Raw genomic sequence first — 22,978 nt, forward strand, 5'->3', positions numbered from 1 at the left:
TTCACATGTCCATACTGTTTACTGAAGTAGAGTCCTTCTCTTTGGACACCGAGTCTCATCATGTGTCTGGAAACTTCCTGAAGCAAAGTAAGCTGTGTTGTAACTTTACTGAAGGGAATTCCTCTCTGTATTTCACTGGGAGGGACCCCCCAGCCTGTGAAAGTGGATTGTCTGGATGTTTTATGCAGCATAATTATGTGAAATGAATCAAATTTGAATAAAACAGCTTCAACAGCAAAATGAAATGAGAGAAATGTAGTTATAGACATGATAAAGAACTTACTAGTGCTTTATAGATCAGTCAGTGACAAGAACACACTTTGGCAGGTTGTTAAAACTCCCTTTGGTGTCTGTGCTTTTTATTAGGTAACACTGTAGTTATCATTGTTGGTTACGTTGCTGAATAAATGGATTCTAGTGCAGATCCCCTGCTACAAGGTAAATTACCATATGGCATCCTTTGTAACGGGTGTCTTTTAGTAAATTAATGAATAATGAAATTAATAAATTCAAGCTGTTTGTTAGTCACTTGCACAAACTGTCTGTGGAGGCTCTGTGACAGAAAAGATACAGGACAAAAATATGAAACAGATTTAAAAGCATAGAGCATATAAGTTTAAAGGCAGGGTATAAAAACAATAAGAGCAATAAAACAGGCATAAATGGAAAAAGGGACTAAAGGAAACATGCACCGTCAGTAATGTGAGGAATGAGGTGAATGAAGGAACATGAGACACGAGCAGGAACACACAACAGCTGGATGTCCACCTGCAGCATCACTGCTGCTGCTGCTGCTCTTCAGGTCCGACCATCGTGCCCACTATAAAAAGTCCACACTTCTCCAGCTCCCCAGTCAGCTGTGCGCTCCGTCTACAAGCCGCTCGGACGGACTATTTCTTGCAGCGGAACTCAGCTCCACCCACAGCGTGTCGGCCGGATTACAGTTTTAACTCTTCTATGAACACTGAAGGTAGGTCTCTGTGCTCCTGGAGGAACTCTCCCGCGATTTATTCAAACATTCACACATTTTCACACCTTGGATCTGTCGCGCTGGAGCCGCACTTCGCCGCTGGAGTAACAAAGTAGAGGCTCATGTGTGCCATCCGCGCGTCTCACGCCGCTGCGCAAAGTTACTTTAAAGACTTTCATGACTCCTTAAAGTCTAACCGTGAAGAGACGACATTATGTCAACCTCCGTGGAAATAAGTCACTAACGAAGAGCTTCTGACCTTTTGTGCACCGTCCAGGATACAGAGGCTGTCGTGGAGGTAAAGTAAGTGTCTGTGCGCACTTCACGGGATTATCTTCCTATAATCTGAGTGTCACTTGGCACTGTGTTCTGTTTTGTGATTAATTGGTGGAACTCAGTTGAGAGAGATCTGTCTTCACTCTGTGTCTTTATTTTCCAAACAGATATTTTAGAGACATTCTTTAAAGATGACACAACCCCAGCCCTTTAATTGTTACCATGGCCAGTGTCAGGCAGCAGCCAGGGACTGTCTAATGGCCCCCTGCTTCCCATAAGGGTCCACACATTATGATAAACATGACGGATTAAAGGCTTGTGGAAGGAGACCAAACAGATAATTAGCTGTCATGTGTTGATGGCCGGCTGACAGCTGTGTGTTTGTGTTGCTGTACCTTCAGAGACACCTGCTGCACCACTGAGCGCCTGTGTGACTTACTTTGGTAAAGTCACTGAGAAGCTATGTCATAGTTTGGAAGCACACAAAGTACAAGTACACACTGAGCTGAATTATCTTGACCTGCCAGTTCCCATCATGCATCCAACCTCTGGGCACTCAAAGATAAACACTGAGCTGATGAGATAGGTAGAGGTTCTTTGGTTAATTAGTGCTGAAAATGTGCACGTATTCTTTTACACTGCATATAAACAGTCTTTGCCAGCAAGTGGTGATGTCATCATCTTTGCAAAGCAAGTGAATCAAGCTTTAATCACATTGCTCTGTCCTTTTGTCCTCCCAGATCTGATTAGTCGAAGACATTTCTGACTTCCTCTTTTTCTCTCTAGCTGTACTCTGGCCTTCCTGCAGTCCCATTTACATTATGTGTCAGACTTAAAGCGCCTGTAATAACTCAGACGGTGCCTCAGAAATGGCAGGTGTTGCTTGGCTGATGGTGCGCAGGGCAGGCAGCAGAACAGGGTCTCAGTTTATCCAGTGGGGGCTCGTGTCTTCTGACCACCTGATGGATGCAGGTCGACCCAGTGGGGTGAAAAACATCAGCATATACTGAAATAAACTCTGTGGCTTCAGCGGTAGCTTTGTTTCCACTTGGTGCCCTCGTACTCCTCCCTGTGTGTGGATAATGAGCGCATGGCACTAATGGAAACTCTATTTTTGGCTAAATCCACTAAAAGATTAAGGATACTATTAATGCATGCATATATAAATTTCATGAAGGAATGAACGATGGAAGCCTGGAAAGAGGCGACAGTGACCGAGATAAAAGGCTAATAATAGACAGATATGGCAGACGCTCTGTGGCAAATGGTTGGCTGAGATTTAGCGGATTATTGTATTATTCAATGAGCGCATCATTCTTACTCCACTGACAACACAGCAAGGTGCCTGCTGCCATGGAGTGGTGTCGACAGTGACCAGGTCTCCTGTGGAGGCTGGCAAGAAAGTAAGGAGAGCAGTGAAGTCCTATCAGGCAGGTTCACCAGAGGAAACTGGCCTGAGGCCAAGCGAAAGGCTGCAAGAGGCACCTCAGGTGAACCTGGGGCCTGGAGTAATGTTTGGGGAGCTGTCCTCCTCATGTAGTTGCAAGTTGTCGGCTGTATGAAACAGTAACAGATCTAAAAGGTGTAGTTCTTATCTTAGAGACTATACAGTACAGAGTGTATGACAGAGGCTAAAAGAAACAACAGAAATTGCATTAAAATTTAATGGCACATTAGGCCTGAGTCCAATCAGTGCAGGTCCTGCTACTGTAAGTACTCCATCAACTCAGCTAATGCTGCTGACTCACTACAGCCCAAATACTGAAGCACATTTCATAAACCACACTGACTAACTGAGAACATAACTAGTTTATTACTGCTAACCCTCATTTTCATCAAAAGCTTTCGTGTCTGCTCACAGTGATTTTGCTGTAAATAGAACGTGTGCTGTAGACATTCCTTGAAGTTTATGCTGCACACATTTTTATTAGCAGATTGATGTTCGTGAGGCGTTAAGGTAGGCCCTGGATTCAGGAAGGCTTTTCGTGTCGTTTTCCAGAATCAATCAAAAGCATCTGAGTACATCAGACAGAATGACCGACTGCTCAAGAAAACATTTCCCTGTTCACATCCACATCAGGGACCTAATCAGTCCAGCTTATACCCAGTGGAAAAAAAAGGTGAATTTGGGAAGACAGACTTTTCATAGTTGCATCCTTTTACTATATTCTTTTAGTGCATACTGTATCTGGCATCATTTAACTGGACATATTCTTAGTTTGCTCTCAAGAAGCCTCAAATCACACAGCAATAGAGAGATGAAGTGTCTCAGGCCTGAGTGGCTGGCCCTAGTTCGGCCACAGCGCTGTGATGATAGCACCACAGTACAAAGCCACAGTGAGACAATAGGCCAACCTAGCTGGAATAAGGCCCTGTGATTTCAGCTCCAGTTGGTCCTTGTTAGACGACGGGGTCAGGATGTGAATGCTGGGAATCTGCCATCTCCCCAGAATCCAGGAGAAGGCTCCCTGCAAGTTCACGTATAATAACCAGTCGACTGCAGTCAAGTCTGCAGATCTGCATGACAGTGTCCTCCTTCTGAGGATTGTTGTGTAGATTTACGCTGGCAGTGAATCCTAAAGGGTACACAGCTCAGGTGATACACAGCATTAAAGAGAAGCAGCACCAGCACACCAACAGAACTATCCCCAAAGACAGTGGGCTTTTTTGTCATGTCATGTCATGCCTTGCTGCCTAGATGGCAACATTGACCGCCAGGAGATAAAAATATTGGTCAATTATTTGTCAGAATATTCAGTTTTTAGCAGTTATACACATGGTGAAATTTCATTTGCTAGCCTGGATAAAATACACTGTATGAGGGCCCAGATTGCTAATTAAGAGCAGTATCTGTTATGTCATTATTTCCACCTTCACATCTTCCAAAGCATTTTCCTTATTGCTCATGTACCTCTAGCATTGTAGCCATGTTAAATTCCTGGTGCTGAGACAATGAAGCCTAATTAGTCTCTCAGTTTCTCACTGTGAGTATATGTGGTCCTGCTGCATGGCTCGCTTCCCCGTGAACTTTCTTGTGAGTCTGTGAAATCATGAAATGACGTGGAAACAGAGTGTTAGCTGTCCACAGACGCAGCCAGACACATTTAGCCCATTCCCCCTGTCATGTTGTAATTTCTCTGCTCAGAGATAAGGACAAAGGAGCAGTTTGTTTTGTTAAGGACCGGTGACCAGGAAACACCCTTATCTACTCTTATCTCTCGGGGAAATTGCTTTTCATTGCTGCCTTCTATCAAAAGGGATAAAGAATAAAATGTAAGACATTTCAGTGTTCTGTTGTACTTTGTTTTCTGTTGAGGGTGTTTTTGGATCTAGAAAAGCTCACTCCATGCTCTGCTGCAGTAAATGAAGCGGGGGTTGCAGTGTGGCCTACAGCACCAGGTGGATCTGTTTTCATAAGTGCTGTGAGGATGGGGGGGGGGCTTGTTAAATAGCCCCACCAGGTGCTCTGCTGTCATCCCTGCTGGACCAAAGCAGTGGTCTCATTGAATGAATGAGGAGTTTTTGACACGGTGGTATCTGCAGTCCGACTGCTGCCTCAAGGTGTATTCAGAGAGGTGAGCTGCTCTCCATTAGAGGGTGTCGAGGGGGCTCTATGTGGTGGCAGCGACGCCCACCTGGCTCCCCTTGGTCACGTGTGAAGGGTTTTTAGTCTCTGATGTGATCAGAGCAACATATTTCTTCTTGATGTTGGTGTTAACAAAGCGCATTCAGCTTGGAGCTCTTTGTGCTTCTTTCCTGTTGTCTTGTTGTATCAGTGCGCTCTAAATGCCACATTCTTTGGCCAAGTAGGACCACAGTAGCACGGCTCAGCATGGCTGTCCCCTGCTCTGAAGCCATAGTGCAAACGCATGTCATCACAGTTTGGCTTGGAACGGCACGGCCAGGTTTAATGGACCAACCCGGGCCCACAAAAAAACCTTTGCCTCCCTTCAGAGAAGCAGCGTGAATCACACATCACATTATAACCGAATAAGGGTGTAGAGCTGATCACAATCGCGAAACTGATGCGTTGAAGTAACAGAACAAACATTTATTTCCATCCAGCTGCACAGAGAGGTGTTCACTTGCAGTTTGGCTTAAAGACTATTAAATATCTTTCCTTACTGTCTGTACAAAACTTCTGAGCAGCTGAAGTAACAGTCATAGTCAGAATAAGTATTTCAGTCTGGACAAAGTGGTAGAATGACATTGCCGCCCAGAGAACCATTCCACTAAACAAAAACAATGATCATTATTTTAGGACCTGTCACTCAGCAGGACACCAAGTCGATCCGTAAACACAAAGGCCCTAAAGGTCTTCGAAGGGAAAATTATATAATTCCATAATTGGCTGTCTGTAAATGATTCCATACAGAAATGATGGAAATGCCTGAGGAGAATGCAAAAAGTGATACAAGTGATTGATTTCGAGCAATAAGAGACCCTGAAAAGAGACATGGCGCAGCACTAACTCTTCCAGAGAGCCATGAAAAACAGCAGCGTCCATGCCAAGACATTTTTACCTGCCGCCAAGGCAACAAGCCTTTCTCCGAGGCAGAAGTGAGTTTAATGGCAACACGCTGACTCCTTTTGACGAAGTCACACCCATAAATAGATGATACCAATCTCCCTGGTGCCTGTTTGGCACATTTCCACAGTAATAAAACCTTAGATGGTGACTGTAAAGCATACAACATGTTATTATGTCTGTCCCAGACATGTGTCACTAGTGAATAGTATGTTGACTTCCTCTCACACGTGTTGTTACTCCAAACAAGGCCGAGGACTGTCAACATCTTCAAAGTGTTTTGTAAAGAAATATACCTCAGCAGCATGACGTGGCTGGCGTGCTGGTGAAAAATGTAATTGTATGGATAAAGACTGAGCTTATTATTTGGAAGCTTGTTCTGTTTGGTAACACTTTGATCTTCTTCAGGGTTTCCAGTCCTGTGTGGGATGTTAACGGACTGGTGGCGCGTTGAGGCTGAAGGAGCATGGTGAAACACCAACCCTTACAGGTCTACGAGAAGCAGGTCTTTGTGTCCTTTGTCACTGGGATCTATGGTTGCCGCTGGAAACGCTACCAGCGTTCCCAAGACGACAGCTCCAGGGTAAGACTATACCTATATCACTATTATCGTGTGATGCATCTTCAAACTCAAATTATTCCAATTCAAATTGTCAGTCTTTGATTGAAGCGGTACTAATGCTAATACGATACTGAATTTCACTACCAAAGCAATACTTACTAGAAATACTTACATAAAACATGTAAGCAGCTGTACAGCAACTTTAATGAAATAGTCTAAACTTGACAAAATTTGGATTGAAGTCATGATATATATCTGATGGATAAATAAGCAAAGCTATGAACCTGACCAGACATTCAGTGCCAGCCTTCGACACCCAGCCACACCTTTGAACATCCTCCCGTTATAAGTGTGTATGTCAGACATGCGGAATTGTCTTCCATTAGTAGAGTGTTGGACAAGTTACTTCACACCTGTAATCAAATACTCATCACGCATTACTCATGGAAAAATAATTACATTGGACTATTTCACTAATTACTTAACAGCAAAAGTAATGAATTCCTTTACTTAGAGAGAGGTGTCACACCCACATACCACATAAATTACCTTTAAATAAACAGGTTCTGACGGCTAACAAGTGTCAAAGTAACAGTATTACTGCGATAAGAACTGTGATGTGAATACTAAATTTAAATTGTAATCTATTACACCAGTCATTATGGAAAAAAAACTAATTGCATTAGTGTAACGTGCTCCTATGTAAGGCATGTTAGTAAGAAATGCAAGTCGCAGTCTTATAGGTTGTAATGATAAAGAAACAGCATTGATATGCTAAGAGCACATTGTATGCAGTATTTAGATCCTCTTTAGGTATGGCTGTATCATATAGGCCTAAGAACAACAGTAGTCTTAGCTGGTGTTCTTATCCCTATTTCCCTGCTTACTAGTTCTGCTTAGGGATCTTGTAGATCAGCATTATGCACTTAAACTACTTCAGTGTGTGTGGCCAGTGGCTGGCTGTACACTGTGCAGTGTGCAGGAGAGCAAAACAGAGGCTGGTAATGAGACACACAACACAATCCTGCTGAGTCTGCACTGAAACCTGATCGCGCCTCAGGAATAGATGAACTATTTTCCCTGTTGTGGTTCTGAAGGCCAAAAAAAAAAAAGGAAAATAGGTCAGGCTTTGTGAAAGGCAACACAAAACTGCACAACAACAATGTGGTGTGCAACGTACATTCAGTAATTATGATTGTGGCATTTCAGGCTCCATTTATACCATGAATTTTCCCGTAGTTTGTTCCTTAGGTGAAACTCAAATAGCACTGAAAATGTAAATAATGTTTGCTACATAACAGTTTCTAAAGATTTTGGACAGTGTCATCATACATCACTTAAAACTCCTTTCCTAACATTTAATTTTTAAAAAAATCTTTCCTATATTTGATGAATATGTGCTCTATTTATTTAACCTTCACCTTAGTAATTCTTTAGGAATTTTAGGAATGTTTTTTTGTTTCCAAAACTGATCCATTAGAGGTTGATGTCATCCTCATTTTAACTGAATTCCTGAGTAACCTCTAGAGCAGACCCTAGTAACAGGGGAAAATGATCTTTAGAATAAAGCCAGTGACAGAATCAGTGCAGTGTTTGGATGTGTAAAGCAGGGCCAGACTCCCAGCTGTGGATGCCCACTGGGCAGCCACAGCTATGGCTGCTGGATGTCTTCTTTGCACAAAGAGTCAGTGGCTCTGCCATAAATTAGGCCATTTACCGAGTGTGTGAGCCTGGCACTGATGATGTGCTGACCAAGAAGAAACAATACAAGCACACAGCTGCCTCTTTCACCTCGCTGTCTCCATTTACAAAGCTTCATGTAGACACACATGCAGTGCTTACACATAAGCAGAGAGGTTAGCATTCATGCACTGAAATACTGTCTGTTTATACTGCAACGAGTGAATGTGACTGATTGTATTATCAAGGCCAGCCTTTTATTAGTGAGGACAGATTACTGATTCAGTGCTGCTTTGGGCTTTTAGGCTTAATGTTCTCTCAGACATCATCGGTACTCTGAACCTCTGCTGCTCCACTTTGTCAGAGTGGCTTGTGGAAACTTTGCACTAAGGCATCGTGGCTCACAACAACATCACACAGTCACTCTTAGAAAATGGCGGGTGTACACAGTCATTTAAAAAACATCCTGAACACACCATCAGTGTTCATGTTCAGGAGACTCTGGCCTTGTCTCATACTGTACAGTATCTCCCGGCAGAGGAAAGACGGAGGGAGAGGTTGGTCATACGGTGAAGTCAGCACATAAATCAGGATTTATGAGCGCTGTTGGAAGCAGTTCTAAATGAAGAGATGGAGAGACCTGTGCATGCCATTCACTCAGGAGAAAGTGTCAGGTATCCCACAGCTGCACAGTGAGAGCGGCCTGGCAAAGGTTGGATGATGTGGTATGGGGGTACCTCCCACACTTAAACATTGTTTCTCATGACCTTTCTCATGATCGTTTTGTCTTTTAAGTGTTGTTGTTTCTTGTATTATAACTGAGATGCATTGCACCGTGGAAGCCAATGCTGCAAATCAGTGAGTGGAACTGCTGTTATTGTGTTTAGGAGATTTTTTTGGATCAATTTCAGTATTTAGGCTTTTTACTTGTCTCTCATTTTCTGTCAAATCTATAGTATTGTATTAGTATTGAATGTGCTTTGACAGTAATTACTGAGGAGCAGGCTTCTCCTCAACACCATTTTCCTCACCAAGGAGATTTTCTGAGCCAAGGATTACTTGACCTGTTAGTCACGGCCTTTCTCTAACCCTGCTGGACACCTCCGGCATGAAACTGAAATCCTAATCTACCAAATGAGTGCTCTCTGGTGGAGGCGTATAAATAGACAGAGGAGAATTTCAAATGAAAAAAAAAGTGGAATTTGGCGAAATGTCTGGAAAAATTAGGACATATCAGGGAATTTGGCTCAGTGCCTCATAGCCATGCTGCTAAACCAGTTAAAAACAACCACTGGTACTTGTCATATCCCCACTTCTCCCGTGTCCTGTCTCCAGTCATGTGACTGGCTGCATTGGGTTAGAGGATATTCTCTGTTGCGTTGTCATACCCTCTCCATTCCTTGCTGTAAGTGAAACTGCTCATAAGTTGTCCTGTGTAGACTCAACCTCTCAGCGCATCAGTGCAGTCATTTGCTCTTTACTTGCACACACAACTAAGTATCTTCCAGCCCCTTACATAAGCCTCTGGAAATGGTGAGTCCAGCACGCTGTGGTGCAAAGCTGATCAATGCACAACAGGATCTATTGACTGGCCTATCACATTCTACACCTCCCCTCACATGGCATTAGCTCATAATCCTGTTAATTACTGAAGGGAAGAGTCCTTGAGTGCTGCACGAGCTCCCCTCTATACCTTTGTCCCACATGCCAAGCCAGAAGACTGTAAAGGAAGGGGTTACAGCCCATTAATGAGAAAGCCTTTATTTATTTGTTTGTTTGTTTGTTTGTTTGGCTATGTCTTTGTGATGGCATGCAGGAACTACAGGAAGTCATCATCAGCAGTTATTCATCCCAGGGATACGGATCCCAAACTAACAGAAAAAGAATTTGATTGAAAAGAGATGTCTGTGAAGTGCAGTGAATGGATAGTGACCACATCATCGGAAAAATACTCTTTCAACTACTGTAGTTCCCCAGTACTGAGTATAACGTTTGGATTAAATAAAACATTTGAATTTAGCAACTACAGATTCACAGTGTAATAATTATGTCAGCTGAGCTAGAAGTTACTCTCTACTTTAGGGCCCTTGGGAAACCAAGCTGTGAACATCACATTAACACATCATCACCTTATGAAGTTCAGTGTTAACAAACACCAAGCAGTTACAGAGCTACATCACTATAGCGTTCGTCTAGAGGTGTCTGTCTGTCCAACTTCTGACTGCCAGTCCAGTATTCACTGTCCTTTAGCTCTGCTTTTGGTCTGGACAAAATACCCTACAACAGCTAAAATAGTTCACCATCTAGTTGCTAACTGTCTGTTGGCTGTGTGCTGCAGGGAAGGTAGCACACAGAGGGACTCTAGACCCGTCTCCCTGTAAAACAAAATCAGGAGTGTGAGGGGAACAATTATCTGTGGGTTTGTCACTATGACTAACCTTAGTCACACAGCATTTAGCCACTTGATCCATTGTTCATATAAAAATATTGATTAGCACCGCTTTAATCTCAGTCTCTCAAACTCTTCATATTCTTATGTATATACTGTATATACAGTACAGTGGTCCCTCGTTTATTGCAGGGGTTACGTTCTAAAAATAACCCACAATAGGCGAAATCCGCGAGGTAGTCAGCTTTATTTTTTTACAATTATTCTATTTATTTTAAGGCTGTAAAACCCCTCACCATACAGTTTATACACTTTTCTCAGACAGGCATTAACATTTTCTCACATTTATCTCTTGTTTGACTTGTTTGTTTGTCTTGCAAACAGGCAGCACTTAAAAGTCACACTGCTAGCGATTGAACATTTATGTAAATTTGGCAAGTCGAACGCATTCTGTACTGTACAGAGACACGGCACGGAGGAGATTGATTGACATTGGTCTACAGTCCCTTAGCCAATCACTTTTTTACACTTTTACACTGTAAAAAGAAAAGCATGCAAAATTGCACTAAAAAAATCTGCGAAACAGCGAGCCCACGAAAGGTGAACCGTGTTACAGCGAGGGACTACTGTATATATATATGTGTGTGTGTGTTTATATATTTATTTTCATGTATATATGTATATGTATGTACGTATGAAACAGTCTCAGTTTAGCATCTGAAAAGGTGAACTATTTGTGTTTTCCGGCACAGTGGGAGTGTACATGGTTCGTCATCTTGTGCAGTTCTTTCCTTCTGCTTCTGTTTTGGGCCTACTTCTGGTTGGTGGCTCAAAATGATTTCAACGAGTTCAACTGGTGAGTCAGTCAGTCATCCCACTATGTGACTGGAAGTGAAAATCTGTTTGTGACCAAGGATGGAACCAGTTCTAACCACTTCTCCTATTTGACAAAAAAGAATGAGTTTCATCATAAGGTAGACAAGTCACATCTTACCTGTTCACACTCCAGGTCAGTGTACAACCGCTCTGGAGAATGGAGGGATGAGACGATCCCCATCCTGGCATCCACCACCGTGGGATTCACCTACATCACATTCCTAATGGTAACAGTCTGTTTCAAGCCCCTAAATAGTAGCAAACGTGATCATTTCTCACTTGTGATGTGAATCTTTCTGTTTTCTCAGATTTTAGCCCTCTTCCATATATCACTGGGCCAGCAGCTGAACCTCTACTGGGTTCACAAGGTGCTGTGGTCCACATCTTAAATGTTTGCTATAGATTTTCTCCACACACACCTTTTGATATGAAGTCTGACTTCATCATTGTCTCTACAGATTGGAGTGTTGGCTGCGCTGCTCTCCACCATCTCTGGGGTCATCTCTGTTGATGACATATGGGGGGAGGAGTGGGACATCCTGCTCGTATCACTGCAGGTTAGAATCACGGCTGTACAATAATCCTGCATCCGTTACATTTGCTGCTGTGTTTTGACTCATTTAGTTTTCTACCTTTTGACTAAAGTTGCATACAGTATATAATAGTGTCAGTTAAAGGAAGGCATAATAAATTGCAACTGAATTAATTTGAACTGATGGTAGTTTTCATAAAGGGACTACAGTTAATCCCTTGAGTGAGGGATTCAAAGTGGAATAGGGGGTAGAACTGTTCCAAAACAGCACTAAAAAAAGCTCAGCACCTGAGAGTAATTATGTTTTGGATGGACGTCAGTGTTAATTCCTATCCAATCTTATCTGCAGTACGTTTTGGCAGACTTTAAGGAATAGTTTGAAATATTTGGAAGAGATGCTGAAAGTTAGATGAGAAGATACAAGTGATACCACTTTCATATCCATTAAATATGATCCAGCAGCCAGTTAGCTTCGCTTAGCCTGAAGAAGTGAAATCACTTAGCTCCCTGCCAAGAAGTCTGCACCCGCACACGGCGCCCTGTAAAACCAAGATTTATTGAGCTGTTGTGGTGTGTTGGTAGACACTCTGTCACTCTTTATGCTAAACTAAGGTTTCCAACTGCTGGACAGGAGAGTTATATTAATCAGGTTGTTAAGGTAACTTCAATGACTGTGTCCAAACTGACATATTGTACATAACATTTTGGCTCCTGAATGTTAAAAAAACTGCTGCATGGTGTATCTGCAGTGCTAAAGCATCAGGTCCTAAAATGATCACTGAAACTGGATTCATTTCTCATAGTACTGATACACAACCACACCAACTCCTTGTACAGGATACACTTATTATTACCTTTGGTCTATGTTTGTGTTTCCCACCAGTCCACAGCACCTTTCCTCCACATTGGAGCCCTGGCAACCGTGACGGCTCTCAGCTGGTTGGTAGCTGGATATGTGGTCCGCAGAGAGAGATCCAGTAAGTGTTGACTTTTATATCTAGTTAAGATCCCTGTCATCACCCAAGCAGTCCTCTGCTTCTGATTTCTTTATACAGACTGATATGGAATGAAGAAGATCATTTTTGTCATTGTATCATGAACACACTTGTAGTTTCAATTCCACAAGGTGCCACCTTGTAATATTTGAGTAACCCCATGAGGATATTGTGCAGATGATGAAGGTATGTGACATGATATAGGTGTTTAACTACATGTACTTTACAGTGCTTTCCTGTAGTGTTTCTTAGATAATTATTTCTCTGTTTTCGGAGCGCCTAACTCTACTAACCACCACAGACAACCTTGCCATAATGCATAGATGAACTGAGGATGAATAAGTCGAACTCTTAACACCCCTTTGCTCCGTCCTCCTAGATTTCCAGGTGATGGTGCTGCTGATCTACGCCATCGTCCTCCTGGCTATCTGTCTGGCACCGCTCACATTCACCTGCCCCTGCATCATGGACCGGCAAAGCCTCAAGCCTCGACCAGACATCATTGGCCGACGAGGAGCTCCTATGGTGAGTTGGAGCTGTGTCAGACCTCACTGTCTGATGCAGTTCACTGTCCAAATGGATGATGTGCAGCTCTGTGGGGAGAACATGACACTGCCAAGACCTGACAGACAAAAAATAACAAAAATGTCCTATACATGTGTTGTTGCATCAGGATCTAAAGCCCCTGGATCAGTTGGATCTTATCTCTATGTTCATAGACTGAGAGCATACATGCCTGTGCACTATATTTTACCGAGCACAGTGGTGCACAGCTACAGTACATGAGCCTACAGTTGTCATGCTCAGTGAGCGTGAGAGTCAACAACAAACTGAACTGTCATGGCACAGCTGGGCAAGCAAATACTCTTCCAGGTGACTAGCTGTAAACAAATGTACAGAGATGTTCAGAGCTGTGCTATCGTGCCCTCTAAAGGCTCATACACATACACACATGCACATACACAGTAATCACAAAAACCACCTGGCCTGCACCTCGGCTGTGTGGAGGTTTTAGATAAATGACACAGCAGATTATTAGATTGGATTATTTAGATATTACTGTCCCCCATGAAGCCGTTATTCAGCTGTGTATGTTCATACCTGTAGTGACAGAGTCACCGACAGATCACCTCCTCAACAGATGATTGAATAAAGCAGAAAAAGACCATGCACTCTCACAAATCGAGAGATTAATTCATTGGACATCAGCATTTTTTTTCTCTTTGTCTCTTGGGAAATGTTTTGTAATGTAATTGATTTGATGTTATCTCCTAAAAGAGCATCGCCATAGAGCCTGGTGTCACATAACACCTAAAAGAAGCAGTCTGAGCTGTCTTTAGTTACATTGTCACAGAATCCAAGAGGGAAATTCAGCATCTACAAACAAAATGAGTTCTTTAAGCTACTTTTGATTATTTACATTAATGGATTTTGCCTTGTGTCTGTATTTACTGTCAATATTCATACTAAAAGAAATGTAATCAACTAGCACAATTTAATACAATACATTTGTGATTTAAAGGCATCTTAAGCACTAGAGTTTGCTACTGGGTTTTTCTACACTATGCTGTTTGTCTTTGTCAGTCTGGGTTAGTTGTTTCTCTCTGTTTCGCAATATTTTTATACAGTAAAACAGACGCCAAAAAAATTAGATGTGCTATGTTGACCAAATATTTGTTATGTATTCAGCTGTGTTGGTCCATGTTGTAGCCCAAAGGTAATTGTCTAATTGTCAAAATCCTGAATAAACAAATCTGTAACCATAAAGAATTTTAAATTTGAAAGAACTTTGAATCTTTTCCCACCAATGTGTTTTTTCTGTCTTTTACATCTGATCTGTCTTGTCTTTGCTCTAGCTGGCTCCAGAAAACACTATGGTGTCCTTTCACAGAGCCCTGCAGCATGGAGCCAGCTCCCTGGAGGCTGACGTCACCATCAGGTGATTAACCGCACATTGATAACATATTCATATTTAATTCACTCAGAGTGCTCTGCAGTTCCACATATAGATCCTACTAAATCATAATCAATGTTGTAAAGGACGACATTTGACAACCATTTTGTGTCTCTCAGTGTGGAGGGGATTCCCTTTCTAATGCGAGACCGCACCTTGAGACGAACCACAGACGTCAGTAAGGTCTTTCCAACCAGACAGTATGATGACGCCTCCTTCTTCAACTGGACAGAGATTCGCTCCTTGAACGCAGGCCAGTGGTTCTTGGAGGTACGGAAATCCACTTCACACCAACTCACCCTGATTTGTTCATGTAGATTCCATCACAGCTGGAATATGTGTTTGCAAGACCAAATGATATAAACGATAACTAAGTCTAAATCTAATATCTATAAGTACAAATTGCACACATTAGCTGCACGCACTTGATTTAGAATATGTGTCACATCTCAGTGTCTGCCTCTCTGCTGCTGTCCTCTGCCTCCAGAGTGACCCCTACTGGACAGTAAAAACCCTGACCGCGAGGGACCGGAGCAGAATAGGCAACCAGACAGTTTGCAGTCTGGTGGAAATGCTGCGCCTGGCAGCCAGGACCAACAGCTCTGCACTGCTCAACATCCGCAAGCCTCCACCAGAGCACCCACGCTACCGGAACTGGTTCATGGACACGCTGTGGGCAGTGCAGAAAGCAGGGATTAACCAGAAGAGGGTGAGGACTGTAGGTTCCTCGTTAATAATCCTTTGATTACTTAAAGGTGCCACTTGTAGTAACTCCAGTGACTCAGGAATACAAAGACTACTCACTGAGACTGGCAGCTGGTGTTGTACTACAGTACACTGATCTTTGGATAGGGTGTTACGATTTAGGAAGTTTTTATTTTTTTTCTCTGTCATGCCACTCCTGGCCCTTCTCACATGGGATTACAAGACACCATCACTTTACAAAACATGCATCTTCCAGCAACATACTGTATCCACAAAAGATTTTTTAAAAGTTCTAAAGAACACCTGCATTTTTTCCAATAACATTTGAAAGGACACCATTCAAATACGTTGTTCACTGAAAAAAACTGCTACATACCTACAGTTCATACTGATAAAGATCATGTTACCACTGAGAATACTGGGAGAGATGAGCCTCCTTCTGTGTTCACTGTAATTACTGTACTCCAAGGTGTCACGGTTTATTTGCCTACATCATCTTGATATTTTAGTTTGTACAAGTAGCACTGTCGTAACATCAAAGTGGAACATAAAGCACACTGCATGCATTCCTGATCAGGGTCTTTCCATGTCATATGTGTCTGTGCCAGGTGACGTGGTCCCCCGACACGGACAGGGGGAAGGTGCGAGGGCTTCAGCAAAGCTCAAATGAGAGGCTGTCAGTGGAAGAGATAAGGCAGAGGGGAATAACAAGCCTGACCCTCCACTACAGCAAGGCCAGCCACAAAGACATACAGTAAGAGCAAGCAAGCAAAGGTTGTAAACAGCCTTTAGTGTGGTCACAGGGATCTGTGTAACATCTGATGAATGTCCGCAAGTCACTTGAGCCAGCGGCTGAAAATGAAAAGATCTGTTGGTTTGGAGATAGAGAGACCTCAGCTGAACAGACCTCTGCTGCAGGCTCCAGGCTACAGCAGCCACTACTAGCATACCACACCCAAGTCACCGAAGGAACCAGTGGCAGCTACGTTTAATTGTGGGTGTGGGTGTGACAAGAATGTGGGAAAGAAAAGACAGTATCTCTGGTTCTGCTGCGTCGGTTTTGCCCCCTTTTTAAAAACTGTCCATGATCTTTTGGGATGATAGCGACATGGTCCTTTAATCGAATCCTTTTCCGTCATCATGGATACAGATGAAATATTGCAGGTTCCACGCTGCATGCATTTCTCTCACACAAAACATTCAAAGTGACAATACCTGTGTTTACCTGGGAGTTCCTGTGTTATGAAAGGAAAGTGCTGTTTTTTCCAGCTCTGACATGTAGTTTTCCTTTCCCAGGGAGTATCTGGCCAATAATGTGAGTGTGACTGTCTACCCAGTGAATGAGCCCTGGCTCTTCTCCATCCTGTGGTGTAGTGGGGTGCCTTCTGTGTCCTCTGATGCCCCCCAAGTCCTCCGAAAGGTGCCTTACCCCATCTGGCTCATGGTAAACAGCTCTCCCCTCTCTGCCTCTTATCCGACACCACACAGACACATATAATCACACACACGCACACACACACACACACACACACAGACACAAACACACAGACAAGGTCACACAGCAAGACGAGAGGACAGCAGGAGAGAGGACAGAGACTGACGAGGGCCCAGCAAGACTCGAGGGCAAGGACGCAGAGAAATATGAGGGGCTCAGCAGCAGACTTTAGCTCAGCGTGGCGTTAGAGAACAACAGGACCCTGGGAAAGAGTCTGAGACAGGTTGAGACAAGGGCACAGACAGATCTAAACCAAAAAGCAGCTGTCCAACAGGCTTTTGCCTCAGTCAGGGCCTTGTGTCGGCTTCAGGAGACATGCATGTTAATGGTGACCTCCGCTGGTGGAGACTGGAAACTGCTTTTCTCTCTCTTGCAGAGCCAGAGCGCTTACAACTTCATCTGGATCGCTTCAGATCTGGTCTCCCTCACCATAGTCATAGGGATTTTCTGTTTTCAGAAGTAAGTACAGTTTGAAGTGTGATGCATGAGCAGCTGTCGTAAGAAAATGATATCAAAGACAGATATTCACTGAACGCTCGCCGTCTTTATTCTAAATGAGCATCATAGCATTTAGTTTAATGCACATGTGCATAACGTTTGTATTTATGTTCATTCGTGTTGGTTGAATTAGTCACAATGTGCAACTGGTCGAGAGGAGTCTTTAAAGGGTCAGTTCACCTAAATTACAAAAAATTGAAAAAAATAATTAAAAATAAAAACCCAACATCAAACAACATAGTATGAGCAGTATAAGTTTATTTGAAATACACATTTGAAATAATGATAATAGTAAAGTAATAGTAATAGTATCTAGTAGTAAAATATGATAAAATATTTTAGTGTTATTGTGTTTTAAAAGTATTGAAAACACTTTCCTCGAAAATGTTTCCATGATGACGTTACATACATAAATATACATAAATATACATATACATACATGCGCCTCTTTTCGGGGGATAGAAATCAGAATCAGAATTACTTTAATAATCCCCAGGGGGAAATTGCTTTTTGTTACACACAGCTCCAAAAGAATAAGAATAAGAATAAGAATACACTTATAAATAAAAAAATATATAAAAATTATTATTACAAATTATTACACAGAGGTAAATTACTGCACCAGGTGAGTCCAGAGTCTTATAATAATAATAATAATAATACCACTACTAATAATACTAATAATAATACTACTAATAAAAATATATAACAACATGCACAATCATAGTAAGGCGCTGTACTATATAATACCAATAATACTACAAATAATACCACTACTACTAATAATAATATATAACAATATAATATAATATAATAATATAATATATAATATAATAATAATAATAATAATAATAATAAATGAAAAAATAATAATAGAAAGCCAAAGGTTCTCCAGATGTAAGTGCATGACGCGTATTCGAATTACAACAAAACGTTTTAAATAAACCTTTGTTTTATAGACGTGTCTTATTTTGCGACCTTGCCTGAACCTGAGCGTTGGAAAGATTTTAATGATAAATCGTGATCTGGACTCACAGCCCCAGAGCGGCGTGGTGCTTGCCGTCATCGGTAGATTTCTATGCTTGATGCTTAATGATATGATGCTGCTCTGATCTGTTTGTTTTACAGGTGTGTGAATATAGTAAATGGTAAAACACCTTGATATGTATTTTTCCATCAAGTAGCACAAAAAAGGCAACACTTGCCACCATATTTAAGTGTTAATTTTTAGTGGCCATTAGTCCCTTTTACCATTTTAACACGTTTTTTTCAAATAACAAGTTAAACATTATGTCAGACGTAGGCCAACCGTACTGTCAGATGTTTTATTTCAGTCTAACACTTGGAAATGAATGCTACAGTGTCTTGTTTATAGAGTGGAGGTTTGTGAAATGATTTATGATTTAGTTGTGATGCATTTCATGATTGCTATATCTTGTAGTTTAATTTGACAGACTTAGTTGAGTCACTTTTATCACTGAATACAAAGTCAACTGTTGAAACTATTTGTTTGGTAGAAACTAGTGAGTTGGGTATCTCCAAACCTGGACAAAATATTTTTATTACATTTGGGTGAACTGACTCAGAAGGTCTTGTTTTTGTGACAAGTACTGAGAATATGGTGATTTAAATGATTTAACATTTGACCTGCTTTAGTGAACACAGTTAGGCTTCATGCAATGTTTTTCTTCAGCTCATTAACAGTTTTATAACTTTCAGTATGTGTTAAATCAAATGTTATTTTAGCATTGGCAGGTGCAGCACATGTCTGAATATATTAACTCTATAAGTGGAGAAGCTGAGGGGGTTGAAGGGCTTTCTGTGACTGCACAGTGTTATTCTGAGTCTTGGACTCTGCAGCTCTGGACTTGTCCACTCTGCTGCTGCTATACTGACTGTTCATTCTGCTCTTGTCTTTCTTGCCCATATTTTTCTTTTTTCCTACTTCTGTCTTTTGTCTTCTGAATGCTTCTATGTCTCTCCCCCATGCTGTAACCTCTCTTTGTCCTCTCTGTCCTCTCCCTCTTTCTCTCGCTCTCCTTTGACATTCTTACTTTGTCCTGTGCTCTGCCTGATCTGCATGCAACCTTCCTCCGCTGCCCCTGGCATCTGTCAGCTATCATATGATCAGGTAACTGCTGTGACTGCCTTGGCCTTTGTTTCTCTCTCCTTGTCTGTCCTCCTTGTGCTTCTATCGCCCGACACCCCAAGGCCAATTGCTTCCTTTCTTTCACTGTACTTGTTTGCCTCGTGTTTATTGATGTACATACCATTACATAAAGCCGGTAAAGGCCCTTAAAGGCCCAGCCTGGCACCAGAATTATTGAATTTAGGTGAGGTTTAATGACACAGTTGGATTGGCCTGTAATGGTTTGGATCTGTGTGTGCTGAAACAGGTGGAGGATGAGCGGGATGCAGAACTATAACCCAGAGCAGATCATGCTGAGTGCTGTGGCCCGCCGCTCCAGTCGGGACGTCAACATCATGAAGGAGAAGCTCATATTCTCAGGTGAAGCTTTGGCTATATTCAAACCTGGAAATAAATGCTTCAGGTTGGAACTGCACAGAGCAAGCATGCGTAAAATTCAGGTAGAAATACAGAATGAGATTCTAAACTAGGCGGTAATGCATCTAGAAGCTGGTTTTACAACTGATGCTGGATTCATTTATTACATTGTTGTTCAAACACTACACCAGCCTGTCCTCATACCCAAACACATCAGTGGTGGTTTCTTCAAGGGTGTTAAAATGAGCAGTGTGTATACAGGTGACCTGTGGCGGCTGTGCTAATGGTGACAAGTCAGGTACAAAGAGCGACAAACAGCCCTGTGAGGAAAGTTACTTAACATAACTTACACCACACACATGATTTAAGTTACATCACCTTTGGGACATAACTTCTGTAAGGAAGTGATCTCTTCCTAATCCTAAACTTTGGTAAACATAACATAACGGTGACTGTTTCACAGCATTAACTTTCATCATGAATGTAACTTAAGTGATTTACTTGCTGTGGCTTGTCCCCATCCGTCCTATAGAGGATGCTGAAACACTCATATATGTTGTTTTGGGAGTTGCTGGATTTCGGCCTATTCTGTCATTCCGGTATGAGAACCTGTTGACTTTACAGCTGTGGCAGGAGCTCACTTCATATATATATTATATATTTATCATACAAAGATCTAATTCATCATAATGGAACAGATAATTATAAACCACATATCTGACGTCGTTAACATAAATCTGAAATTTTTTCCTCTCAAATCCAAAACGTTAATACTTAGTCCTTCCTTTAACAACTACAAATCTGTACCACGCTCAGCTCACGACCTCTTTTTGTTTGTTGCCGTTGGTGTCATTTGTCACATTTTTGTACTATGTATCATTACTGATATCATTTTATTAAATATTGTGTGCTTTTATCAGCCTTTTATTATTTTTCATCATTCTTTCCAGATGAAGGACAGATAAATGGCAACCATTAATCTAAGCCAACTATAAATCCAATATATCAAAGTCTTTTCATTTTCTTCAGTAGAAATAGTCTTATCATCATCAGTCATTTTTCTGACATCTTTTTCAGAACTTAACAACGGCCTCAGCAGCACAGAGGAGCTCTCTCTGTATCCTGAGAACGGTTATGCGAGATACTCTCACGGAGGCCTCAGTCGCTGAACAGCACGCTGCCACAGCGGACCAATCGCAGATGTTTGATGTCAAAGCTTTATTGACTGAACGTTATTTTCTTGGTAGAAGAAGAAGGAGCACACAGGACTGACCTGTGGTCAGCTTATCCTGGAAGTGATGACAGCGTGGATACCAAATCTTGTTTAAAGGATGATAATGAAAGTTTGTTCTATTCACCAGTTTTTAAACTAATTCATCATTCATTCATACATGTGCAAGTTATATGTAATATATGTAGGCATGTGATATAGTTTCTGTGTAGATAAGTCTTAGCCACATTCCTCAATAGTAGTTCACCAGTAACCTTTAAAGTTGCTGTGAAAAGTCATATTTCATGGCTGATATGAGTCGATGTTGTCATCACTTACAGGGTTAGCTGGCCAATGGGCAAATATCTCAAAAATATGAGTCAGATGGTTTCTGCCTGAACTCAGTCCATTGAAAAGTTGACACTGGAATTAGTTTTTGTTTGAATCAAAACTTTAAAACATCCTCAAGCAACCTGTGAAAACTTTGTTTTCTTGGATCAGAAAATTCTGCTGCAACATTTTTACTGCAACACATGGTATAATATGACATTATTAGAAATGTGGTGATGTGTGTGTTGATTGGGCCAAAAATGCATCTGACTACCATGAGAAAGATCCTCTGTTCAGTTTGTTTGTTTGTTTGACGTTCTCAAAAGAAAGATTTGAGCTAATGAAGGCTGTAACGTTTCCATGTCATTTACTTCACTGTTGTTTTATAACAAGAGAAAATGGGCCGTGGAGGTTCTGTATTATAAACTGATGTAAATATGAGTTGTTTTACATGTTTTTATTTTTCCCTCTGAGAGGATTTTCAATTGTTTGGACATGTCAGTTGTAAATTTTACGTTTGCATTCATTATCATTATCATTATGACGGATTAGAGCATTTATGAAAACTTCTTCTCTTGCAGTGTCATGGGTTGAGGGTGTTTTGGGGGGTTGAGAGTATGTTGTGCTCAATGATCTAATCTTGTTTTCTGCCTCTTCTGTCATGCCATGACTGATTTACTAAGTAGTCTTATTAGCTATTACAACTTTCACATGGCTGCCTTTTTGTTAAATTAATGGAGTGGTAGAATATTAGTAGGGTATTTTTTGTCATTTCATTTAATAATAGGCGTAGAAATATCAAGTCACAACTACACTTTTACCTGCAGACATGTTGACTGTTCAATAAAAGTGATCTTCTCTCTTTGAAAAATGTGCAGGTTGTTTTTGTGGAAGACTAAATCTAAAAGCAAATACTGATTTTCCATCCATTTTAGTAGTTCAGACATCAAAAATGAATGTGAAATTCCAGCCATGCTATGTGGTATGTGCTATGTGCAGTGTTGGCTGGTCAGTCCGCCACTTTGGTCCAAACTGAAACACATCAACAACTATTGGGTCACGTAGAAATTTTGCACAAACATTTTTTGTCCCCCAAGGGTGAACTTTAGTGCTGCATATTTTGCTGTTTCCTGCTAAATGGTGACATTCTTTTATAAGTGATGCGTTGGTAAAATGCAGCTATGACAGGAATTCAGCATGTACTTTGTTTACCATTTAGTTACATTCACTCTGAGAAAATCTGTGGTAAACGTGGTGTCTTAGCTGTTTCCTGTTTTTCCTTGTCTTTGTAGTTTGGAAATCCTTTGGATTGTTAGTTGGTCAGAACAAGCAATTTGAGGACGTCATTTTATAGAATTAAGAAAAACTGCCAGATTAGCTTGAAATGACAATAAGTGTTAGTTGCAGCCCGAGACATGTGTACTACTTAACTCTACTTTTTACAAGATTGCAGTAAAGTTAACTGACTGTGA

The 22,978-nt window shown here is 41.5% G+C and overlaps 1 protein-coding gene across 2 annotated transcripts; it reads left to right on the forward strand.

The window, feature by feature from the left end:
• The first annotated feature begins 991 nt into the window (after positions 1–991).
• gdpd5a (glycerophosphodiester phosphodiesterase domain containing 5a) lies at positions 992–21,326 on the forward strand. Of its 2 annotated transcripts, none has more exons than XM_070843685.1 (16): positions 992–1,273; positions 6,183–6,357; positions 11,158–11,261; positions 11,415–11,508; positions 11,590–11,649; positions 11,740–11,838; positions 12,697–12,790; positions 13,188–13,333; positions 14,665–14,747; positions 14,882–15,032; positions 15,250–15,480; positions 16,076–16,221; positions 16,764–16,911; positions 17,339–17,421; positions 19,857–19,969; positions 21,044–21,326. In XM_070843685.1, the coding sequence occupies exons 2-16, from the start codon at positions 6,241–6,243 to the stop codon at positions 21,133–21,135; spliced, it is 1,761 nt and encodes a 586-aa protein (XP_070699786.1). In that variant the 5' UTR covers positions 992–1,273; positions 6,183–6,240; the 3' UTR covers positions 21,136–21,326. The 2 variants fall into 2 exon arrangements, with proteins under 2 accessions (XP_070699786.1, XP_070699787.1); XM_070843686.1 differs by having other exon boundaries at positions 15,250–15,471.
• Positions 21,327–22,978: the final 1,652 nt, after the last annotated feature.

Source organism: Pempheris klunzingeri, chromosome 14 (assembly GCF_042242105.1).
Source record: "Pempheris klunzingeri isolate RE-2024b chromosome 14, fPemKlu1.hap1, whole genome shotgun sequence".
In the NCBI taxonomy this organism is placed as follows: domain Eukaryota; kingdom Metazoa; phylum Chordata; class Actinopteri; order Acropomatiformes; family Pempheridae; genus Pempheris; species Pempheris klunzingeri.

Coding starts and splice junctions, on each gene's coding strand:
- gdpd5a (XM_070843685.1), top strand. CDS start 6,241: ATGGTGAAACACCAACCCTTACAGGTCTACGAGAAGCAGGTCTTTGTG. Junction 11,650..11,739: donor ACCTCTACTGGGTTCACAAG/GTGCTGTGGTCC, acceptor TTGTCTCTACAG/ATTGGAGTGTTGGCTGCGCT. Junction 13,334..14,664: donor GCCGACGAGGAGCTCCTATG/GTGAGTTGGAGC, acceptor TCTTTGCTCTAG/CTGGCTCCAGAAAACACTAT.